The 25,194-nt window shown below is 45.3% G+C and overlaps 1 protein-coding gene across 1 annotated transcript in view; it reads left to right on the plus strand.

Moving 5' to 3' along the window:
- The first annotated feature begins 1,011 nt into the window (after nt 1-1,011).
- Nucleotides 1,012-25,194, plus strand: part of LOC118389205 (nascent polypeptide-associated complex subunit alpha, muscle-specific form-like) — a 43,538-nt gene continuing 19,355 nt past the window's right edge. Inside the window, exons 1-3 of the mRNA XM_035779034.2 lie at nt 1,012-1,420; nt 23,614-24,338; nt 24,640-24,730. Coding sequence (XP_035634927.2) covers nt 23,705-24,338; nt 24,640-24,730 — 725 coding nt within the window. The 5' untranslated portion in view covers nt 1,012-1,420; nt 23,614-23,704. The remainder of the gene's footprint in view (nt 1,421-23,613; nt 24,339-24,639; nt 24,731-25,194) is intronic.

Below are 25,194 nucleotides of genomic sequence, written 5' to 3' on the forward strand. Positions count from 1 at the left end.
AGATGAGGTAAACACACACACACACTGTAAGAAAGGCAGTTTGAATGGTGATGATCCCTATGTCTACATCTTTCACATCACTCTAGTCCAGAGTGAATAAATCATGTCTGTTTCCAGTCTAACCCCCTCCTCTCCTGGCACTGTGAGTTGGGACTTTTCTTTGCCCAAAGCCTCCTCTTTCATTCGTTCTTCTTTGTCGTCTCGCCGTATAACAAACCAGTTGATGTCCGATGTCTTGGCCCGATTCAGTCTCATTCAATCTCCTTCTGTCAATCTCATAGTCTTTGTATGTTCCCCGTCTTTGCATTGATTCCTATTGTAAAGCCAGCAGCTGCAACTGAGGGAACAGAAGCAAGCCGCCACTCCCATTGTGGGCAGTCAGTGCCGTGCAGCAAAGTAGCTGAGGCTGTATCTCTTCATAAGCACCATCAACAGATGCACCTTATCGTCGCTGTCTAATGAAAACATCACCAGAACGGAAGCTTTTCAGGGAATGTATAAAATGACCATATTTTCCCATTAACGAACATACAACTATTAAACTTCATTTGAATAAATGTTGATGGTCCTAGAGTTCTGAAATGTTCAGAACACGTTGAGTTACTGCTTTGCAAAAAAACGAGTTACAAAGTTTTCATCGGACAGTGACGTTATGCTAATAAATAAGACAACCAGGACTGTGAATAATGCCTTTCTCAGTTGAATAAATATGCCTATTCTTCATTGATATCAAGAAACTATCAATTGCATTCAAATCGATTTTTGAACCAACTGAAACCTTGACAGACTACTGTGTGTACATACTTATGTAGCATAGCCTATGTGTTTTGCCTTACAGGCATCCAGTGTAGGCCTGCAGTAGTTTAAATATTAACCATGCAGCTGGATTTTGGAAGTTCATACACGAGAGTATGAGTGAGGGGGTGAGGGATGGGGCAAGGCACTCTCGCACACAGAAAATAAAAGGAGGGGCAGTGGTTTAGCATATGACATCATCCCTATTTTAAATAAAGCTCAGGCCATGTTCTTCATTGGTTCCAAGCTGGAGAAATCGATTTTTTTTGGAGGGGGGCATGCTTCTCCTTCAATTTCACCCTCGCTCGACTATGTGGTAACTCCACTCATTCGATTCTTCATTTTCAGAGTGGTCTGCTTCTGTGGTCCAAAGAACGTTACTAAAGGAGGGATGCACGTCGTTTGAACAAGTCAATTGAATCTACAGCTTCATTGTGAGGCTTGACAGTGAAGGGCGCCAGCTGCACGTTTAATTGTTTGTCCTCTAAATTTACAACGTCTGCGTCGACATATTTGGTCTGTTTTTGTCCAGCCAGCGAGGAAGTAGCCTGAAAAAGGAGTAGCCTACGACGGTCCCTGAAAGAATTTGGGGAAACGCTGCGAAGCGTGCCTCGAATTTCTTACGGTGAGTGGGAATTGATAGATTGTAGCACGAGCCAGCAAATGTCTTGCAAAAAACAATTTCTAGGCTACATTGTTGCCATTTCGGCGTATTTTGATAATTTTCTGCTAATTCATGCTGGTTTCGTGTTAAACAATGGCTTCTACTTTATCCAAACAAAGCTCATGAAATGACACAGATCAAACGCTCGTTGTTGAAAGCCCGTGTTTTCTATCAGGATGTGATGCCTACAACGTCGGTGGAGAGTTTGGGCGGTGGTTTCCTTTCCCTAAAACAGCCTTGTCAAGGCGCATTAGGTGACTGGACACACAACTGTATATGTAGCCTGTATGTTAATTGAATCAATAATTTATTGACTAACCTCGGCACCAAACTTCCCCCTATTATGCCCCAGCTCAGACTCTCATTGTTCTGAGAATGAGGGCCCCAAATGGCTACTGCAAAACCGGGGTTAATTTACCGTTCATGATTATGTCCTGGGGTTTGGGCTTCGCTAAGTTCTGTGGCTCGCCGGTAAACTCTGCTCTGAAATTCGTTTTCTAATGGAGAGCTGGTGGATAGCGATCCCATTATCGATTGATAACCCAATCGAAAGTGCCTCCTTAACGGTTTAATTTCTATATGTGTAGTCTAAATGTCTTTGTTGGTTACATTGCTGAATCAATATCACATTAAACACACCATTAACATCCAGCTGAAAATCTAATGTAAGCAAAATTGATCGAGAAGCATATAGGCCTGCGCCTGCCCATCACAATTTCCCTATCACAAGATGTTGCGTTACTTTTTACACCAACATCAAGTCAGTGAAAACGGGAGTGTCTGTCTGGCGCATCTCGGAGATGGCTGGCTGCTAGATTATACTGCTTACCAAGATTCACATCGCTGTTTGTTTTCATACTCACCTACACATCCAGAGATATCACCCATGACAACAGACTGAGACTGGGCAGAGCTAGAGGGAGAGGTCAGAAGCATCCGATGGCTATGTGATACTGTCATCTGGGTTTTGGCTCCAAATACATATTACATAATCCCTAATGGGGCACAGGCATTCCATTCCACATGCCAACGAATGCTATCCCACCTGCCCCATCTCAATGTCACTGATTGGGTGTCAACAGAAGTCTATCAAATGACAGACTCGATCTGATCAAGAATCAATCGAACAGCATCAGTCTGGTCGTGTCTGCTGTTGTCATCAATTGTTCTGTTTTGTATAACAGGCCTTTGATCAAGTGTCATCTTTCACTGATAAATCTGAAAAGTGTTAATTGTGTTAAATTGTTATTTGATTTCTTAAAGGAGACATGACTGTTTTTCTTTTGCTAATGTGGTGAATGTGATCGTGTTTGGTTTTCGAGTGTTGTAGGGATATATATATCTATCCGTTTCAGGGTGTTTCATTGACTGAGAGGTTACGTTGCTGCAGGGGTTTGACAGTGACACCCTCTCGCCCACCCTGAGTGGGGAGTGTATGTCCTTGCTCAGCGGTGACCTCTCGGGCAACCCTCTGAGTGTGAATTATCACTGCAGGGGTGTGAAACCACCTCTCACTGATGCCTATGGCAGCCTGGGCTCCTAACAAGATCAGGGGTGTCAAACATGCAGTCAGGGAGGGGGGTCCAATATGGCCCGCGGGTGCTCTTATTATTATAACAAATATTTTTAAATATACTTTAAAATGACTAAAAACCAAATCAACTGTCAATTATAATGGACCAACATTCAAACAGTTTCTTGAATGTGTCCAGCTCACTAATAATCACCTACATGTCAGGGTGCATCTGAAAATTCCGGAAACTATAGACGGAGGACAATATTTAGCTTATTTTTACATATAACAAATTCTGTAGCCTGCCTTATTGAAGACCAAATGTGGCCCCTGGGGGAAAATGACTTTGATACCTCTGTTTAAGATAATACCCGGTTTAAGATAATACCACTTCCCCTTTACGGTCGCCACTTCCTCTGTCCTCATCCTAAACCTCTGCAGTGTCAGGTCTAAATAGACTAGAGGTTGGTAGTCAGTGACCTAGAGTCTAGTTTTAATTATGGGCTCTTTTGGCATATCAAATCAAATCAAATCAAATCAAATCTTTTGGCATAGAATAACTATATCACACTACGTCAATACGGGGGGGATTTCAGGGGACAACAAATCACAGAGGACAGAACAAAACGCTGCAATTCAAAACTAAAGTTTTCAGGCAAAACCTGTGCAGTGGTTTTGCAGGTAGTTGATCCGTTGTACTAGTTAACTGTAAGGTTGCAAGATCGAATTCCCGAGCTGACCAGGTAACCTGTCGTTCTTTTCCCCTGAATAAGGCAGTTAAACCACTGTTCCTATGCCGTCATCGAAAAATACGAATTTGTTCTTAACTGACTTGCCTAGTTAAATAAAGGTTTTTAAAAAATAACCTCTGATCTCCATTAGAGGTCGACCGATTAATCGGAATGGCCGATTTCAAGTTTTCATAATCGGAAATCTGTATTTTTGGGCGCCGATTTAATAAACATTTTTTTAAAAATAATAATAATAAATGTATACCTTTTTTTTATTTAACTAGGCAAGTCCGTTAAGAACGCATTCTTATTTTCAATGACTGCCTAGGAACGGTGGGTTAACTGCCTTGTTCAGGGGCAGAACAACAGATTTTCACAGTGTCAGCTCGGGGGATACAATCTTGCAACCTTACAGTTAACTAGTCCAACGCAATAACAACCTGCCTCTCTCTCGTTGCACTCCACAAGGACTGCCTGTTACGCGAATGCAGTAAGCCAATGTAAGTTGCTAGCTAGCATTAAACTTATCTTATTAAAACAATCGATCATAATCACTAGTCAAGTACACATGGTTGCTATTACTAGATATTATCTAGCGTGTTCTGTGTTGCATATAATCTGTCTGAGCATACAAGTATCTGACTGAGCGGTGGTAGGCAGAAGCAGGCGCGTAAACATTCATTCAAACAGCACTTTCGTGCATTTTGCCAGCAGCTCTTTGTTGTGCGTCAAGCATTGCGCTGTTTATGACTTCAAGCCTATCGACCCCCGGGAGGAGCGAGGAGAGGGACGGAAAGCTATACTGTTACACTGGCAATACTAAAGTGCCTAATAAGAACATCTAATAGTCAAAGGTTAATGAAATACACATGGTATAGAGGGAAATAGTTCTATAATTCCTATAATAACTACAACCTAAAACTTCTTACCTGGGAATATTGAAGACTCATGTTAAAAGGAACCACCAGCTTTCATATGTTCTCATGTTCTGAGCAAGGAACTTAAATGTTCGCTTTCTTGCATGGCACATATTGCACTTTTACTTTATTCTCCAACACTGTTTTTGCATTTATTTAAACCAAATTGAACATGTTTCATTATTTATTTGAGGCTAAATTGATTTTATTGATGTATTATATTAAGTTAAAATAAGTGTTCATTCAGTATTGTTGTAATTGTCATTATTACAAAAACATTTTTTTAAAAAAATCTGCTCATTAATCCGTATCGGCCTTTTTGGTCCTCCAATTATCGGTATCGGCGTTGAAAAATCATAATCGTTCGACCTCTAATCTCCATCTTGCTATTCAGTATTTTATGAAAGTGGATAAAGTATTGACAGTTTCCCTATGCCAGAAAAATACCCTTAGTTACTGCTTTTGTCTATGGCTGGGTTGACGAGACTACCCTACGTGCAGGTTTAGGATCAGTATTACCAACCCTAAAATCATCCTTATCGCTGTAGTTATTGAAAGAGAACTGACCTTAGTTCAGCCTCATAGAACTAACGTTCTCTCGATGAGTCATGTGATTGGCAACCAACTGGTCTTGGAATGTAAATGCACTGGTGCACTTCAAATGGTTCCTCTCCTGTAGTCTGGACGCCCTTGTTAGTCAGCATGGTGCCCTATGGGGCAGCTGCAGTTGTCTATTTTAGGTAAGACTCGCACAAATCCAGGTGGTTGGCATTGCATTGTTTCCGATCGCGTGACCGGGACCGCTGCTTAAATTGGATACAGCCGTAAAACTCTGCAGGTCAGTATCTGAGTTATTTCGTTGGGTGCCTTCAACAAATTCACTTAAATAATGGTCTTGGGAGTGCGGGTGTCACAAAAGTGTGCTGTTGACTCATGGCTTTCCACATGTATGGTTGCTAATGCGTCCTTATTTGCGCTGGTTATTGTTGGGGCCATGTGAAAGCATCAATGCAACAGCTGCTGAGATATTACGCAGTGCATGTCAAGGTCACTGGGCTCAAATCCATTTTCTTTGCCCTGCATAATGAGCAGATGATATACTACATAATTACACACCCTGATGGGACTAGCTATTATCTGCCCTATCAACTGCCATAAAATCCCTCAATTTGCTGCATTACGTATGGCACACATCTGCTGTGAAATACAATTACAGTAGGTTTCATCATGGATCCTCTCGCTGGTTTCTATGGCGTCTCAGTAAGTCGGCCCCAAATATAGGGAGTAGGGTGCTATTTGGGACACGGTCTCCAGCCTGGAAGGGCTCCTGCCGGCTGTCCCATGGGAAGCTGTTGTTGGTTGTGCTGCTGTAGCACTTGCCACTTTGGTGGTCTGTGCCTTGGCATTCGGTGTTCTCTTTATTAGCCATGAAGCAATGGACATGCACTGCTTTTGGACTCTGTGGCTGCCTGGCATTGTGACATGTGGCTCTGTGCTCTGCTATGAGCCAAAGTGTTCAGCACATTCAGGAATTTGTCAGATCCTTTGTGTTCGGGTCTGAGCTTGAGATGCCTGCTCAAACTATTAAGTCCACTTAGTTAATATTTTTCCAATGAGGCCTCATTCAAATCTATTCACGCTGTATCCCTCCCGATAGGCTTTAGCCATATCTGGTTTGTTATAATGGGGTGCTTTGGGACAAGGTTTGATTTGTGGTTAGGCGTTGACCCCAAGGTTTGAGGTGTGTGTATGACGGCCCTTGCGGTCTGTGTGTGTTGTGGCTGGTTACACACATCCTGTTTTGCTCTGGTCTGCCTCTTGACCCATGAGTAACCTAGGTCTGTGTGTTCAGTAATGGAGGCATGGTGTGTGTGCCCCCAAGTGTGTGGCAGGCGCAATGGGATCAGTCCATCTGGCCTGGGCTCACCCTGGCTGCTCATAGCCCTGGTAACTGATCTGGCCCTGAGGCAGCGGCACCACAGAGCACAGCTACTTTCCACTATTGACTTACTTCCTGATCCCCAGAGAGAAGCAGCCCTGTAGCCATCCCACTGTAAGCCTCACCCTCCCCATCCCTCCAAAGCCTGGTGTCCCTGGTCTGTCGTGGCTTTATCTCAATTAGTTTTTCAGTGATTCCCTGCAACCTATCCCCTTGCCTCCTTCGCAAACCCTTCAGACCTTCTCCAATGGGGTTTGAGAAGATGTGAGGAATCAAAGATTTATGAATTTAGAGCCCTAGTGTCCCAGGTCTGGTTGTTCTCGTGGGATTTTTGCCAAAACCAAGCGTGCCAGCTGATACCCCTGTCCCCCTGCCCTGGCTAAACTAATCCATACGCCCCTCTATGCCCCAGGACAAAGGGGGCTCAGTGGGCACAGGGGCAGACAATGGGGCCCTGTCTGTTACCTTTTAATCTTCAGATTACTCACTGACAACCAGCACACACAGCTACCCGGGACGCCAGGGTAGCCTAGTGGTTAGAGCGTTGGACTAGTAACCGAAAGGTTGCAAGTTCATATCCCCGAGCTGACAAGGTACAAATCTGTCGTTCTGCCCCTGAACAGGCAGTTAACCCACTGTTCCTAGGCCATCATTGAAAATAAGAATTTGTTCTTAACTGACTTGCCTAGTTAAATAAAGGTAAAAAGATCAAAAATAAAAACACACCTCCCCTCTGCCATCTCCCACCCTGCGGGAACATTCGGCCCCATTCGCACCTTGTCCTGAAGAGACCCCCAGACCAAACCTGGCTCAGTGCTGCTTTGAACCTGGTCCAGTTTAACTAGATTGTGCTGGCCTCGAGTCCATTCCCTTCTTATCCCCCCCAGGCTAAATTACTAAGTTACCCCATTGTCTTATGATTTCCCTTAACACTACCTGCTAGTCCATCCCATCTGACTCCCCCCAGGCTAAATGACTAGGTTACCCCATTGTCTTATGATTTCCCTTAACACTACCTGCTAGTCCATCCCATCTGACTCCCCCCAGGCTAAATTACTAAGTTACCCCATTGTCTTATGATTTCCCTTAACACTACCTGCTAGTCCATCCCATCTGACTCCCCCCAGGCTAAATGACTAGGTTACCCCATTGTCTTATGATTTCCCTTAACACTACCTGCTAGTCCATCCCATCTGACTCCCCCCAGGCTAATTGGCTACACTAACTATCCACTTAGCCTGTATCGTGACTTGCCACAGTCTTATCGAGTGCTTTAACGCCACTTAGCACATCTCCATGTCCCCCTATGGAATTAACATTAACGTGTGGTTTAAGTACACAGTCCAATTGAATGAATGAATTGTTTAGCATGGCTAAGCCAATGCTTAGTGTCCATCCTATATGTCAGGGACAGCAGCTCTGATCCTGGAGGGCTGCAGCGCAGGACACGCATACTTCAGCCAAGCAATCAACTAATTCTGGTCTTTCATTACATCAGGATAGGGTTACTTCATAGGAGCTGGACTGGAACAGGAGCATGCACACACTGCAGTCCTCTATGACTTGGAGATGTCCACTACTGGTCCATAGAATAGCTTGGAAGCATCTTTGTTTTCTCCGTATATATCTATGGTCTACCCAAGTTGGTCTGCCCCAGCCTCATCAGTCATCCAGGAAGTGGGACTGTGCAGACACCTCATACAGGTCTTTGTCTAGAGTTAACAAGCTCTGTGGTGCGCCAGCTATACATGGGGCAGGGCTTCCAGAGACCCTCAGTGTGGAGGACCCCCAGTGAGGGGTGGGGTGATGCAGGAAAAAGGCGCTTGGTGGGGTAGAGCTCCGCTACCCGACCTGAGGTCGACGGGCCCCGACATTAAACATCGGGTCAAGGCCTGTTTATTCATCAAGAACTAGGGTACGGGCAGGGTTCGGGTGTCACTAAATTGACCTCTATCATTTTGAAGCTGAGCCATTTGCTTGTGCTCTGCTGCACAGTAGTCATACCTGACTAGGATCATAACGATGTTCCTTGCGTTTTGTCAGGAGTTTACAGCTAACTGCTCTAATGTCTCTTCATTGAGCAGAGCAGCCCAAGTGGAGCCCTTGCTATGGTTACTCACGGACTCCGAGTGCAGGGAGCTTGTGACAGATGGAGAGTAGCAGCTAAAAGGTTTACTAATTGAGGAAGTCATTTCTGATTTTGGGCTGGGCCTTAACCTTGGCAGAAACAATAGGGCCTGAATGTCTTGGGCATGGTTAGGGTCTGGGGTCTTAAAATACATGCCCGTGCAGGGCTCCAGTAGGGGGTCCCATGTTTTGGATTGTACCCTAAGACATTTCATGCTGGCTGGCTTGGGGATCCTGTGTGTGTTTTTGATTAGATTTGATTTGTCATTGACATAGGTTTTATGCTTCAATTCTGTCTCCAACTGAAATGAGCACTACCTCTTCAGTGTATTGCCAGATGAGATGCCATGGGCTTTAGTTACGAGCGATGGCATGAGCTCATATTCCCACTGAGTAATTCCATTCCACTCTTGAGTCCATTGTGCCAGTGGATCTGGTTAAACTGAAGGGTAAAGGTCAGGAAGCTATCTTCTATGGGAGAGTTTCTCAGGTTGTGATGCCTCATAGGAGATCAGCACCCTGCCCTCACCCTCAGGTCACTGTGAAAAGACTGCCACCATAGGGTGTGCATGGGAAGGCAGCGGTGCATAGCTTCATTGGGAGAGTCCACAGTAGGGTGTGTGCCTTGTCCAACATCGCCTGTTTTTGTTACGGAGTGGCTGCAGATCTGGCTTTTTCAGGCTCTTTAGTCTACAGCACTAAAAGATTCTGTGCATGTATATATTCTCTACGCTTGGAGAAGAGGCTACTCAGGTGATGCATATGTAACAATTGCTAAACACTATGGGCTACTGTATGTTTAAGCTTAAACTATTGGATCAGTTAGGTTCGCTACTGGAGCAACAGGGGGAAATGAAAATCCACTGGATAATTTAGGAAAGGAACGCCGGCTTGTATTTTGTAAATAAAAACACAGACAAAAAATGAATCCCCTTGAGTATATATTGATTTGTGAAATTTGTACAACGAGCTCAATATGAATGAAATGCATCAACAGTACAACAGACTTAGATATCGGCCTATAGTTTACTAGGGTGCACCCAACTCTGAGGGTCTCTCAGATTTCAAAGTTGAAATGGCAATACAATAAACATGAGTCCACATAAAACACAAACCAATTCACAAATATTAACATAAACCACCATAAGATGGAATCAAATGTGAGTGACAGAGCCGATAAATAAACACTAAGGCGTTTAAGTGTAGCATGTGCTTATAACAATCCCACTGCAATGTATGATGCAATGATGCTTTGCAAGAGAATTCCTACCACACCTTAGTATGGTGCAAATTCAGTGTTCTCCAAGGAAAATAAATCTTCGCATGCAAATCTTCATTGATGTCCTGGGTTCGGGCGGCTCGCCATCCTTGGTGGAACTGAATCCATACTCAAAAAAACCTGACCTGTTTTACAAACAGGATCACACATTTACTTATATATACACTGCTAAAAAAACAACAAAGGGAACACTAAAATAACACATCCTAGATCTGAATGAAATATTCTTATTAAATACATTTTTCTTTACATAGTTGAATGTGCTGATGACAAAATCACAAATTTGATTATTTTTATCAACCCATGGCGGTATGGATTTGGAGTCACACTCAAAATTATAGTGGAAAACCACACTACAGGCTGATCCAACTTTGATGTAATGTCCTTAAAACAAGTCACAATGAGGCTCAGTAGTGTGTATGGGGCCTCCACGTGCCTTTATGACCTCCCTACAACGCCTGGGCATGCTCCTGATGAGGTGGCGGATGGTCTCCTGAGGGATCTCCTCCCAGACCTGGACTAAAGCATCCGCCAACTCCTGGACAGTCTGGTGCAACGTGGCGTTGGTGGATGGAGCGAGACATGATGTCCCAGATGTGCTCAATTGGATTCAGGTCTGGGGAACGGGCAGGCCAGTCCATAGCATCAATGCCTTCCTCTTGCAGGAACTGCTGACGCACTCCAGCCACACGAGGTCTAGCATTGTCTTGCATTAGGAGGAACCCAGGCCAACCGCACCAGCATATGGTCTCACAAGGGGTCTGAGGATCTCATCTCTGTACCTAATGGCAGTCAGGCTACCTCGTGAGAACATGGAGGGCTGTGCGAACCCCCCCCACCATGACTGACCCACCGCCAAACCGGTCATGCTGGAGGATGTTGCAGAACGTTCTCCGTAGCGTCTCCAGACTCTGTCACATGCGCTCAGTGTGAACCTGCTTTAATCTGTGAAGAGCACAGGGCGCCAGTGGCGAATTTGCCAATCTTGGTGTTCTCTGGCAAATGCCAAACGTCCTGCACGGTGTTGGGCTGTAAGCACAACCCCCACCTGTGGACGTCAGGCCCTCATTACCACCCTCATGGAGTCTGTTTCTGACCGTTTGAGCAGACACATGCACATTTGTGGCCTGCTGGAGGTACTTTTGCAGGGCTCTGGTAGTACTCCTCCTGCTCCTCCTTGCACAGAGGCGGAGGTAGCGGTCCTGCTGCTGGGTTGTTGCCCTCCTACGGCCTCCTCCACATCTCCTGATGTACTGGCCTGTCTCCTGGTAGCGCCTCCATGCTCTGGACACTACGTTGACAGACACAGCAAACCACCTTGCCACAGCTCTCATTGCTGTGCCATCCTGGATGAGCTGCACTACCTGAGCCACTTGTGTGGGTTGTAGACTCCGTCTCATGCTACCACTAGAGTGAAAGCACCGCCAGCATTCAAAAGTGACCAAAATATCAGCCAGGAAGCATAGGAACTGAGAAGTGGTCTGTGGTCCCCACCTGCAGAACCACTCCTTTATTGGGGGTGTCTTGCTAAATTCACTGTCACAATTCCAGTGGGTCAGAAGGTTACATACACTAAGTTGACTGCCTTTTATACAGCTTGGAAAATGATGTCATTGCTTTAGAAGCTGACCCTCAACACTGGGGCCCCACAAGGGTGCATTTTCAGCCCTCTCCTGTACTCCCTGTTCACCCACGACCACGTGGCCATGCACGCCTCCAACTCAATAAGTTTGCAGATGACACTACAGTGGCAGGCTTGATTACCAACAACAATGAGACTGCCTACAGTGAGGTGCGGGCCCTCTGAGTGTGGTGTCAGGAAAATAACCTCATTCTCAATGTCAACAAAACAAAGGATATGATTGTGGACTTCAGGAAAAAAGAGGGAGCGGCCCCCTATCCACGTCAACGGGACAGTAGTGGAGAGGGTGGAAAGTTTTAAAGTTCCTCAGTGTACACATCACGGACAAACTGAAATGGTCCACCAACACAGACAGTGTGGTGAAGAAGGCGCAGCAGCGCCTCTTCAGCCTCAAGATGAATTTCTTCAGTCTCCTGTCACCAAAAACACTCAAACCTTTACAGATGCACAATCAAGAACATCCTGTCGGGCTGTATCACCGCCTGGTACGGCTACTGCTCCGCCCATAACCGTAAGGCTCTCCAGAGGGTAGTGAGGTCTGCACAGCGCATCACCGGGTTCATCCTAGGGAGCAATTTCCAAATGCCTGAAGGTACCATGTTCATCTGTACAAACAGTACGCGAGTATAAACCACATGGGACCACGCAGCCGTCATACCGCTCAGGAAGGAGACGTGTTCTGTCACCTAGAAATGAACGTACTTTGGTGCGAAAAGTGCAAATCAATCCTAGAACAGCAAAGGACCTTGTGACGATGCTGGAGGAAACGGGTACAAAAGTATCAATATACACAGTAAAACGACTCCTATATCAACATAACCTGAATGGCCGCTCAGCAAGGAAGAAGTCACTGCTCAAAAACTGAAATAAAAAAGCCAGACTAGGGTTTGCAACTGCACATGGGGACAAAGATCTGTACTTTTTGGAGAAATGTCCTCTGGTCTGATGGAACAAAAATAAAACTGTTTGGCCATAATGACCATTGTTATGTTTGGAGTTAAAAGGGGAGGCTTGCAAGCCGAAGGATACCATCCCAACCATGAAGAGTAGGGGTGGCAGCATGTTGTGGGGTGCTTTGCTGTAGGAGGGACTGGTGCCCTTCACAAAATAGGTGGCATTATGAGGAAGGAAAATGATATGAATATATTGAATCAACATCTCAAGACATCAGTCAGGAAGTTAAAGCTTGGTTGCAAATTGGTCTTCCAAATGGGCAATGACCCCAAGCATACTTTCAAAGTTGTGGCAAAATGGCTTAAGGACAAGTCAAGGTATTGGAGTGGCCATCACAAAGCCCTGACCTCAATCCATAAAAAAATTGTGGGAAGAACTGAAAAACCGTGTGCGAGCAAGGAGGCCTACTAACCTGACTCGGTTACACCAGCTCTGTCAGGAGGAATGGGCCAATATTCACCCAACTTGTTGTGGAAGTCTACCTGAAATGTTTGACCCAAGTTTTTATTTTATTTTATTAAAGGCAATGCTACCAAATACTAATTGAGTGCATGTAAACTTCTGACCCACTGGGAATGTGATGGAAGAAACAAATAAAAGCTGAAATCATTCTCTCCTATTATTCTGACATTCCACATTCTTAAAATAAAGTGGTGATCCTAACTGACCTAAGATGGGGACTTTTTACTCAGTTTAAATGTCAGGAATTGTGAAACTGAGTTTAAATGTATTTGGCTAAGGTGTACGTAAACTTCCGACTTCCATCCCCGTCCACAACCAAAGCCTCCTTGACTGTAACAGTGCTCACTGTTGCCCCTAGTGGCTAGTTTCCACGTCATCTCCCGACGTCCTCAGACATGGATGGATGTCGAATACCGACTTGCATCACTAGTGACCTGCCTGTTTTGCCTTTGATTTGCTGTATTTTCAAAATTGAGAGCAGGGACTCCTATGTCGATGACCACAGCATCTTTTAATTTAGTTGAGAAGGAAGGAGACAGCCATGCAACTGGGTTGAGAACTGAGCTGGGCTCATATGCTCAGCAGAGCCTCTTGTCATTATTCTGTGAGTAATGACGATCTTGTGTTGGTGGATTTCATTATGAGATTGGATCTTTCTGCGTGCCATGTCTTCTGAGTGCTCTGTGGTGATGCAGCAGAACTCTGCAACACTGCCTTGTATGGGCAGACGAAGGAACAGGCTCTTATGCTCTCTCCACACCCCACACACACTTCACCCCATCCCTCGCTCTTCCACCACCAATCCTAAGAGTTCATTCAACTTCCCCCTCTTACTAAATATATTTGCTCCCTCTTTGGACAGGCTGGCAGTCAAGATAAGCAGGAACTAATTTTTTTCCCCCCTCTGTGGATATGAAGTATTTAGGAGCATGTGTTCTCATGCAGTTGGTAGGTTAATGACTTGGGTCATTCATTAGGCAGTCAACTGAAGAAAATGGTCTGACAAGGGGAAGGATTACCTGAACCAGCATTTATTGGTCAAGTTTTCGTTTTCCATTGCAAAGTGCTTTGCTACGATTTTCCCTAATGAAGATGACCCTGGTGTGTGTATGTATCTGCTTTGGTCAAAATGCATTGTAACTTCTGGTGAACTTGGTCAGTTGTTGACTTTGACTAGTGACTGCCCCTTTCCTGTCTGCAGGGAACTGGTCCAATAACAAAGTTCTCTGTAGGAAACCCCCTTCCCTAATAAACCCCTCCTTCTCCAATACTCTGTTCTCCTACAAAACTCTGGTCTTTCTAAAGCCTCTCCACTCACTCCCACCCTCCTTTTCTGTTATACCCCTTTACACACACACACACACACACACACTGAATGTTTCCTTTGGCCAGAGCTCCAGTACTTTGGAGGCCTCCACATAGCAAGGCCTCACTCAGACAGTAGTCCATTAATGAATAACCAGAGACTGAGGCCCCTGTTTGTCGAACACCCATGGCGCTATACAGCTCAGTTACACCATAGTCTCTACCATCCAGGCCCAGTTTAGTCTAGCTAGCAGACGTTGTTCAATGCTCAATTGGGTTGTCTTTGTAAGGCACAGGGGCAGTCAGGGAAGGTTGGTCACAGACACAGGGTTTGCTTTGGCAGTGTAGTCTAAAAATGGAGGTCTATTGTCCACAGTCTTGTAGTCAAAGATGATGCAAGTTACCTGTACGGCACATGGAATCAGAAGAATGATTAATCTGGTAGACCGTCCCCTGCGCGCTCTCTCACAACATATATCCTGAACAAAGATTTGACTGGGTCACAGTTCATATAAGGAAGTCATTAAATTTAAAAAAATAAATTAGGCCCTAATCTATGGATTTCACAGGACTAGGAATACAGATATGCGCCTGTTGGTCTCAGAAAGTAGTGGTGTGAATCAGGAAACCAGTCGGTATCTGGTGTCACCACGATTTGCCTCATGCAGTGCGACACCTCTCCTTCGCGTAGTTGAGCTGGCTGTTGATCGTGTGCTGTGGAATGTTGTCCCATTCCCCTTCATTGGCTGTGCAAAGTTGCTGGATATCGGCGGGAACTGGAACACACTGATGATCCAAAGCATACCAAACAAAACTCTGGTAACACCTGTGGTGGACATTCCTACATTCAACATGCCAATTGCACACTCCCTAAAAACTGGAGACATCTGGCCCTTTATCACCCCAGCACAAGGTGCACCTGTGTAATGATCATGCTGTTTAATCAGCTTCTTTTTATGCGACACCTGTCAGGTGGATGGATTATCTTGGCAAAGGAGAAATGCTCACAAACAGGGATGTAAGCAAATTTGTGCCCAAATATTTTAGAGAAATAAGCTTTTTGTGCATATGGCAAATGTCTGGGTTCTTTTATTTCAGCTCATGAAACATGGGACCAACTCTTCAGTGTATATATTCGTACACACCCTTCCTGTGACAGCTGTTTATAGGCTTCTACCCTGAGGAGCCTGACTGGCAGAGCTGGAATGTGGACGGGGTGGCTCGGCTCACCAACAGACACCCTGGCCCGAGCCCTCCCCGGGCATTCCAGCACATGTGCACACGACACTAGGCCTCAACCTCAAACCTTTAGGGCAGATTTATCATTGAAACACCCCTCCTATTTCCCCTCTGCACTCTCCCCGTTCACCTCCCTCTGTGAGCTAGCAGAGAGCAGAATCTATTTTTCACCTGTGGTTAAGACTGTTATGACACTAAGCTGACATCAGTAACACCCCCAACCTCCATCCCAACCCTTGCTCCTTTTTCTCTTTCGTTCTCCCTGTAGTCCGACTGCATTTCCAACCCACTCTCAACACAGATAAATCCCCCTCTGTTTGTATTAAAGGAGTATTATAAGTGACCCATTTTGCTGCGTGGCTAAAACATGGCTGGCACTGTAGGATGATTGCAGACAGCTGTAATTAAACTGCAAGAAAAAAAGACGAGGGGTGAGGGGGGGGGATGAGTTAGAAGATGCAACGCAGCAAAGATGAGACTGAGACGGGGGCAGCGAGTTTCTTCTGTCTAGACAGCCCACCCCAACAGGCTTACGATGGCAGCTTTAACCACACACCCAGAGAATAACAGACAACTTGCAGAGTTTGTTTTCCTGGACACTAGTTATTATCCAGTCACTGTTGTCAGACTGCAGCCCGGGGGCTTATGAATTTGCATACTTCCAACACATGGTAATTGTTGCCAGGGGCATTGAGCTAATTGTGATATTAGCTGTGGCGCTAGCTGGAAAGTAAGCATGCTTTGTCCTGAAGATGGTAATAGCCCTTTTTCTTTTTACTGGTATTTGTTATGCAAATGATGGCGGGGAGCACAATGGCTCACTATTTCATAAAAATGCAGGACGCCTTTATCTATCAACCGTGCAGTTTATTCTATTTTTTTTGGTGGGCGTTCCCCTTTTCAATCATTCCAATTGCAAATCTATGCTAAGACTTGGCCAGGGCTATGGAAAGCAGCTCTGAAATTCTCAGAGAATTTGTCATGAGGCCATTTTGACGATGAGTGGTTTTTAAGAAAGATGCTGTGCAATAGTTTCAAATAGGACAAACTACAGCTAGCTTCTCTGAAGCAGAGGCGTCTCTAACACCCTCACTAATCGCCTTACTACAGTTCAACAAAGCCCTTGATATGCATGTGTAGGGTTTTAGTGACGCCATCATGCCACCTACCACTACCCGGAGGTCGGCTCGGTTCGTGGTAAGGAATGCGATACAGGCTGCACTTTGGTAAGCCCCTGGCATTAGTGGTTAAGTCAGCAGCCACTGGCATTTGCCCGGACCAGCGATGGGCAAAAGTAAAAGCCAGGCCAGTGCCCATTCTGCCCACGGCCAAAACATCCCCCTTTTATCCTGCTGCTGTCCACCGAACGCGGGTACAGCACCTGCTCGTTAAATCTGACTCCTGCCCGGCCCGCTGGATTTAGTTAGCTGGCAGTCGTCCTTCTCTGACGTCCCTCATCCCGCTATCTCCCTAACGCTCCGCTACATCGCTACGTTGGTGTCGGAGCCCATCCAAATGCGGTAGCCGCGTTGTTTGAAACACTGAGTATTGAGTTGAACTTGTGATATTGTGAAGAGTTGACAAATTAGTCAATTAAGTTTAGCCATGTTTCCTTCCAAAATTAGATTGCTGATGATAATGCTGAATGTGCTAGGTCTTTGTGAAACTCTACTGGCCTCTAACTCATGGGCAATAATCCAAACTTGATTCAGCCAAGTCATTGATAACAAATTCTGTTTCACAACCTCTTGGGTCATCAAGATTTGAAGTATGCTATAATATATATATATTTTTGTTGTGACTATTCTATATATATATATTTGACTATTCTATAAGAATAGCTTGCAGCTCTGGTGTAGCCCTGCTCAGTTGACTGAAGGCTGCAAACTTGGCCCTTCATGGTGCCTTTATCCTCCCTGACCCCTCTCTTGCTCTGTGCTGGAGATATGTAACAGAAGAGAGGAGAGAAGGGAGGTTGCGGCCAGCAGCCTTTCTGCCTGCAGTTGGAGCCAGAAGGACGAGGAGAGGAAAAGAAACCATGGAAAATGGCACTGAAGGCTTTTTGTTTGTCCTCTCTGGGTGAAATAGGGGTCAGACCATTGGTTTGGAGGGAGCGAGATTGAGGGAATTTGAGAGGGGTGCATGTGTTTTGGGGGAGAGGTGTTGGTATTAGTTCTATTGGCCGTCCACTATCGAACTGGCCCAGCGAGTTCCACAGGATCCCCGCAAGTGATTTGCTTGTTAATTTGCCTTTTTAGTCCGGTCATTTGCCAATTGACCCTGTCTTAGACTAAAAGGCTGTTAGGCCTCGTGTGTCGCTCAAACAGGTCAAGGCCAAACGGTATTGAAGGAAAGAAATTCCTCTGTAAACATAAAAATGTGTGAATAAGTAGCAAACTGAGGTTCGTGTGGGGAGTTGGGGACAAGGTGTTCCACTCTATGGTATGTGTCAACATTAATACTGTTGAAGTCGGAAGTTTACATACACTTTAGCAAAATACATTTAAACTAAATGCTTCACAATTCCTGACATTTAATCCTAGTAAAATGTCCCCGTCTTAGATCAGTTTATCTTAATGTGAAATGTCAGAATAATAGTAGTGAATTTTATTTCAGCTTTTATTTCTTTCATCACATTCCCAGTGGGTCAGAAGTTGACATGTACTCAATTGGTAAATTGTTTAACTTGGGTCAAATGTTTTGGGTAGCCTTCTACAAGCTTCTCACAATAAGTTGGGTGAATATTGGCCCATTCCTCCTGACAGAGCTGGTGTAACAGTCAGGTTTATATGCCTCCTTGCTCGCACATGCTTTTTCAGTTCTGCCCACAAATGTTCTATAGCACATATGTCAGAGTCAAGGCCCGCGGGCCACATCCGGCCCGCGAGAAGGTTTTTTACGGCCCCTGGGATGATCTTGATTTATTATTAGAATCGGCCCGCAGACCGCAGCAAGCCGGCAGCCCGCAGATCTTTTACACGCACCAATACTACATTTCCCACAATGCAACGGTGACGCACCGAGCAGTAGGCTGCTTCATTTCAATATTTATTGGCACAGCAGTTGTCAGCATCACAGTAAAATTAACTTTCAGATACCCATCAAAAATGGCAAAACGGAAGGTGGACACTGAGAACCGGGGTTTCAAACAAGGTGGGAGTCGGAGTATTTGTTCACGGAGGTAGCTGGAAAACCTGTGTGTCTTCTGTGTGGAGAAAGTGTGGCGGTACTGAAAGAGTATAATCTGAGACGACATTATGAAACGAAACACGCGGACAAAAACAAGAATATGGACATGGAACAAAGGCTACAAAAGGCAGAGGAATTAAAACGAGGCCTCAAATCTCGACAGGCTCTGTTCAAAAAAGCCAAATCACAAGGCCAGGCTGCTGTCAAGGCCAGTTTTATTTTGGCAGAAGAGATCGCTAAATCAGCCCGGCCATTTACGGAGGGGGATTTCATCAAAAACTGCATGATTAAAGTTTGTGACGAAGTTTGCCCAGAAAAAGGCAACTCTTTTTAAATGTGAGTCTGAGCAGAAACACCATTGCCGAGAGAGTAGACCAGTTGTCCATCAATCTAAAAGAGCAGCTTGTGAAAAAGGGAAAAGATTTCATTGCATATTCCTTGGCTGTGGATGAGAGCACCGACATTTCTGACATTGCCCAGTTGTCAATTTTCATCCGCGGAGTGGACTCCAGCCTAAGCGTGACAGAGGAGTTTTTGGCTTTACGTCCTATGCATGGCACAACTACGGGGCATGATTTGTATGAAGAGGTGTCAAGATGTGTAAATGAGATGGAGCTGCCTTGGGAAAAACTCGTGGGTTTGACAACCGACGGAGCACCTGCGATGTGTGGACACAGGAGCGGACTGGTGGCGAAGATACGGGAAAAGATGCAAGAGGAAAACGCGACAGGTGAGCTGACAGCTTATCATTGTATCATACACCAGGAAGCGTTGTGCGGTAAAGCCTTGAAAATGGAGCATGTAATGAGCATCATCACGCGCACAGTTAACTTTATCAGAGCCAAAGGTTTGAATCACCGCCAGTTCAAGGCATTTCTGACGGAGTTAGAAACGGAGCATGGTGATTTGCCTTATCACACAGAGGTGCGATGGCTAAGCCAGGGAAAGGTGCTTCAAAGATGTTTCGAGCTTCGTGAGGAGATTTGTCTGTTCTTGGACAGCAAAGGGAAAGACACAACACAACTCCGAGACGAAATGTTTCTGTGTGAAATGGCTTTTCTGTGTGACATTACGAGTCATCTGAATGCAATGAACTTGCAGCTGCAGGGTCGGGATCGTGTCATCTCTGATATGTACAGTACAGTGAAGGCATTTAAAACCAAACTGACTCTGTGGGAGACGCAGATGCGGAAAGAAAATTTGAGCCACTTTCCCAGCTGCCAGACCATGAAAGAGAAGCTCTCTACCAGTGCGTTCCCGAGCGCACAGTTGGCTGATAAAATAGGTATGCTTGCCGCTGACTTTCGACGCCGATTTGCTGACTTTGAAGCACAAAAAAGCAGGTTGGAACTGCTCGGTAACCCATTTGCTGTTGACGTGGAAAGCTCACCACCAAACCTCCAAATGGAGTTGATTGACCTCCAATGCAATGATGCACTGAGGGCAAAATATGCGGCAGTGGGTGCTGCGGAGTTCGCCCGTTTCCTCCCGACACAATGCCCCAGCTGCGCATCCAGGCTGCTCAAACGTTGTCTATGTTTGGCAGCACATACCTGTGTGAACAACTGTTTTCTTTGATGAACTTGAACAAAACATCACACAGAAGTCGACTTACTGCTGAACACCTCCACTCAATTCTGAGGATTTCCTCAGCTCAGAGCCTTACCCCGAACATTGATGAACTTGTGGAAAAGATGGGACACCACCAAGTATCACCCTCAACCTCAAACAAGTGAACATTACTGTGCAATCACATATTTAGAGTTTTTACTCAGTTCAAGTTTAAAAGTTAAAGTTTAATATTTGTTTTCACTGCATGTTACTTCTCCTTAAACAAAGTGTTGTTTTTGATTAATAGATTTTTGCACTTTATTTTATTGTATTTCAATCCAATTATATTTTAAAAATATTTCAGTTGAGTGGATGATAGAAAATTGCTATTATTGTTTTTTTCTTTGAAGTAAATTTAGCCCACTTTTGCTAAAATAGAAAATATAGGCTACTGATGGTGCCTTGAATACCGGTTTCTTTCATTTAATGTTCATGTTATGGGGATTTTTATATAAAGGAAATTTGTCTTTTGTGTCTGTTGAAAATTAAAGATTACTGACAGAGCCATAAGAAAATATTGCTTTATTTATCTGATCATATTGGAATATATTTGTTAGGTTTTCAGTAGGTTCAATTAGGTTCACTAGACTATATGCGTCATTTAAAAATTTTTCAATGAACATTCGAACAGTCCGGCCCTCGGCTTGTAGCTACATTTTTTATTTGGCCCTCCGTCCATTTGACTTTGACACCCCTGTTCTATAGGATTGAGGTCAGGGCTTTGTGATGGCCACTCCAATACCTTGACTTGTTGTCCTTAAGCCATTTTACCACAACTTTGGAAGTATGCTTGGGGTCATTGTCCATTTAGAAGACTCATTTGCGACCAAGCTTAACTTCCTGACTTACATCTTGAGATGTTGCTTCACTATATCCACATTTTCCTTCCTCATGCTGCCATCTATTTTGTGAAGTGCACCTGCAGCAAAGCACCCCCACAACATGAAGCTGCCACCCCCATGCTTCACAGTTGGGATGGTGATGTTCGGCTTGCGAGCGTCCCTCTTTTTCTTCCAAACATAAAGATGGTCATTATGGCCAAACAGTTCTATTTGCTTCATCAGACGAGGACATTTGTCCAAAGAGTACGAATCTTTGTCTCCATGTGCAGTTGCAAACCGTAGTCTGGCTTTTTTTATGGCGGTTTTTGAGCAGTGACTTCTTCCTTGCTGTGTGGCTTTTCAGGTTATGTCGATATAGGACTCGTTTTACTGTGGATATAAATATCTTTATACATGTTTCCTCCCATCTTCACAAGGCCCTTTGCTGTTCTGGGATTGATTTGCACTTTTCTTACCAAAGTACGTTCATCTCTAGGAGACGGAACGTGTCTCCTTCCTGAGTGGTATGATGGCTGTGTGGTCCCATGGTGTTTATACTTGAGTGCTATTGTTTGTACAGATGAACGTGGTACCTTCAGGCATTTGGAAATTGCTCCCAAGGGTGAACCAGACTTGTGGAGGTCTACATTTTTTTTCTGATGTCTTGGCTGATTTCTTTTGATTTTCCCATAATGTCAAGCAAAGTGGTACTGAGTTTTTGAAGGTAGGCCTTGAAATACATCCACAGGTACACCTCCAATTAATTCAAATGATATCAATTTGCCTATCAGAAGCTTCTAAAGCCATGACATAATTTTCTGTTATTTTCCAAGCTGTTTAAAGGCACAGGCATCTTAGTGTATGTAGACTTCTGACCCACTGGCATTGTGATACTGTGAATTGTAAATTAAATAATCTCTGTAAACAATTGTTGGAAAAAATGATTTGTCATGCATAAAGTAGATGTCCTATCTGACTTGCCAAAACTATAGTTTGTTAACAAGAAATTTGTGGAGTGGTTGAAAAATGGGTTTTAATGACTAATCTAAGTGTATGTAAACTTCCGACTTGAAGTGTAAGTAACCGAATAGAGTTGCTGCTTGGCCTCTAGGTTTCCCCATCTGCTCCACTGACGTTTCAGTCAAACTATTAATGATGACCTCAGTCAGATGGCTTCTGCGTAAGTGTCTCTGCTCTCCCAGTCCCCTCTTCCATTCCTCTCTCCCTTCCCCCACTTGCTCTCCCTTCCATTTCTTCTGTTGCGCCCTTAACTCACTCCCTCTTTGTTACGCTCTCCCTCTTCTTGCTCTCCTTCCCTTTCCATCTCTTGCTCTCTCCTGCGTGTGCTCCACTCTTGCGCGCTCTCTTCCTCCTCTCTTGCCAAGCCTGTTTGTTGAGCTCCAAACACAGATTTCTGCTCAGACCATCTGTTGACTGAACATATCTTATAGTGTATCGAGGGGGTAGAATAGTGGAAAGAGGAACAAGTGGCGAAGAATAAAAGGAGTGAGGGGAAGGGGGGTATACTGAAGTGAAATGAACTATTGTTGTTGGTGCTGGGGTAGAGGGGCAGTTGGACAGGGAGAGCTGGAGTAGTGGGTGGGAGGGCTTCAAATAGGGAGGGGTGGTGGGTGGAAAGTAGAGTATATGAGGAAAAAGCAGCAATGGGGAGAGGAGGCCACGTTGGCTTGGGAAGGCAGCCTGCCAGGGTTTGAGGGGCTCCAGCAAGGCTAATGAGCCCCAGATCCTGCTCATCCAGCACACCCTCCCCCCACCCCAATGTCCATCCACGGCCTACATTTGTTTCACACAGTATTGTCCATTGAGGCCTTCCAGAACCAGTGTATGACTTTTCTTAGTAATCGCTGGCTGTCATCGTGGTAAGTATCTGGGCAGCAGAATCACAAATAAATGGGATGTGTGGTCCTGGTTTTCCTGTCTCGGTCTGTCGATTTTGTAAGGCCTTGCGGTCTCTCTTCCTCACTCTCCATATATGCTGGAGGACATTTTGTTTTCTCTTATTGCATGTCAAACTTTTTTTATAGTACTCTGACAATACCAGTTTTAGTCATGGATTGTAAATGTCTCTGTTCTCAGTCTCTGTGATCCTCACGCTGTCTGATGGCAATACAGTGTGAGTGACAAATCTTCATGTTGGTTTCCCTGGCTGCTCTCCTGTTTTTCCAGTAGTTTCGAATTCCTCGGCGAGACCATGTGCCTCATGATGTTTCCGTTGGTTCTTTTTTTGTGTGTTTTTTTTTAAACTACTTGTCTCCGACTGCATGGTTTCATGTGTGGCCATTCTGATAATATACTTGACTTCTGCTACCAGTATTTGTAGTTCTATGATAAACAAACACTTTTTTTTTTTTTCTCACACCAATTTCAATGTCAACATTTGGGAATCTCTCTTCTCCCCATTCAGATCTGTGAGGTTGTTGACAAGACGTTGGTTCCACTCCGGTTTCAGTGTGTTTGTGATCCGGTGAGTGAGACCGTTGCCGGGCCTACAAGGGATGAAACCGGATGGGGTTGCCATGGAGCCCACAGAAGCTGTAGGAGCCGAACCCTCGGCCCAGGGGATGGCCACCGACGAGATGCCCGCCCAGCCAGCCCCTTCAAATTCCCCGTCCCCTCCATCACAGCCCGAAGCCACCCAAAACAGCACAGCGCAGCCTGAAAACCCTACAGCGCCCCCTGTGTCCAAGGAGGTCAATGGCAAGGCAGCAGCTAAACCCAAGGCTAAGACCGTGGGCTTGGCTAAACAGCGGCCAGGCACAGCTGGCACCAAGGTCACAGCGGGTCCGGCGTCAGGACCCAGCACTTCTCGTCCGGGCACGGCCCCAAGCCACATGGCCAATGGCTTAAAGTCCACAGCTAGTGACCTGGCCAAGAAAGCAGCTTTGGACAAAAAGACCACCACTATCGCAGCCGGAGCATCGGCGTCAGCTGCAGCCACGAAGAGGTACGTGGGGCCGGCCGCCGCTTCCACTGTCAGGACCCAAACTAAGGTGGCTGACAGGAAGGCTGTCGGAGTCCCCAGGTCCACCTCTGCTACCAGGACTGCGGCGATGGGTCCTGGCACTCCAACGAGGAGACCTCCTGCTGCTGGTCCCATTAATGGGGCTGGGGCCAGACCCAAAACCACAGGTGAGGACTATACACACAAACATACTGCCGAGTATTTAGTCTTGTTAATCATGTTTTGGTTAGACACAGCTTTTTGTTTTCCTTTGTCCCATGTTGAGTCTTTCGTCACTGTCCTATGTATTTTAGAGCTCACACAAACCCACCTGTGCTTGGCTGCAGACACATTTGCTCTCAACTCCTACTACACCAATCTTTCATCCCAGTCATCCATCTTCACTCCCACCCCTCATCTTCATTCCACCTTTTTCCTCCCCTATCTCTCTCTTCATGCACTTTCTCATTTGCTCTCCCTCTCCTCCAGCTTCCAGACTTGCAGCCTCAGCTGCCCCCAAGCCTTCCAGCACTGCAGTCACGGCCAAACCCAATAGGACGACGGTTTCCAAGACAACCAGGTAAGGCAGCCTATCCCGTGACTGCACCACCACCGGGAATGCAAAGTGATTTACGGGCCAGTGACATTTGTGAACAGCACCGGGCATGCAAAGTGATTTACCGGGCAGTGACATTTGTGGCTGGCAGATACGCATTTGAATGAACTCGAGGGGGAAAAACGAAGGCACTGTTTATAGTTTAAAAAACCTCTCCCCTCACATACACAATACAATGCAATCACCTAAGATCTGAAGAGCCGCTTTGCACAAAAGGCATCACTCGACAAATCGAATCAGTGAACGACTTGTTTTGCGAGGAGCTGAAATTGAGTATCGATGAAAAGTGGCCATTGGGTCCTGCCGGTCTGTTATTGGATTAGGTTTCCCACTGTGTCTCAAATTGCTTTCCATATTATATATATTGCGCTGCTGTTGACCAGAGAATTATGGGTCCTGGTCAAAAGTAGTATGGTGCCATTTGGGAT

This window comes from Oncorhynchus keta, chromosome 10, assembly GCF_023373465.1.
Source record: "Oncorhynchus keta strain PuntledgeMale-10-30-2019 chromosome 10, Oket_V2, whole genome shotgun sequence".
NCBI classification, from domain to species: Eukaryota; Metazoa; Chordata; class Actinopteri; order Salmoniformes; family Salmonidae; genus Oncorhynchus; species Oncorhynchus keta.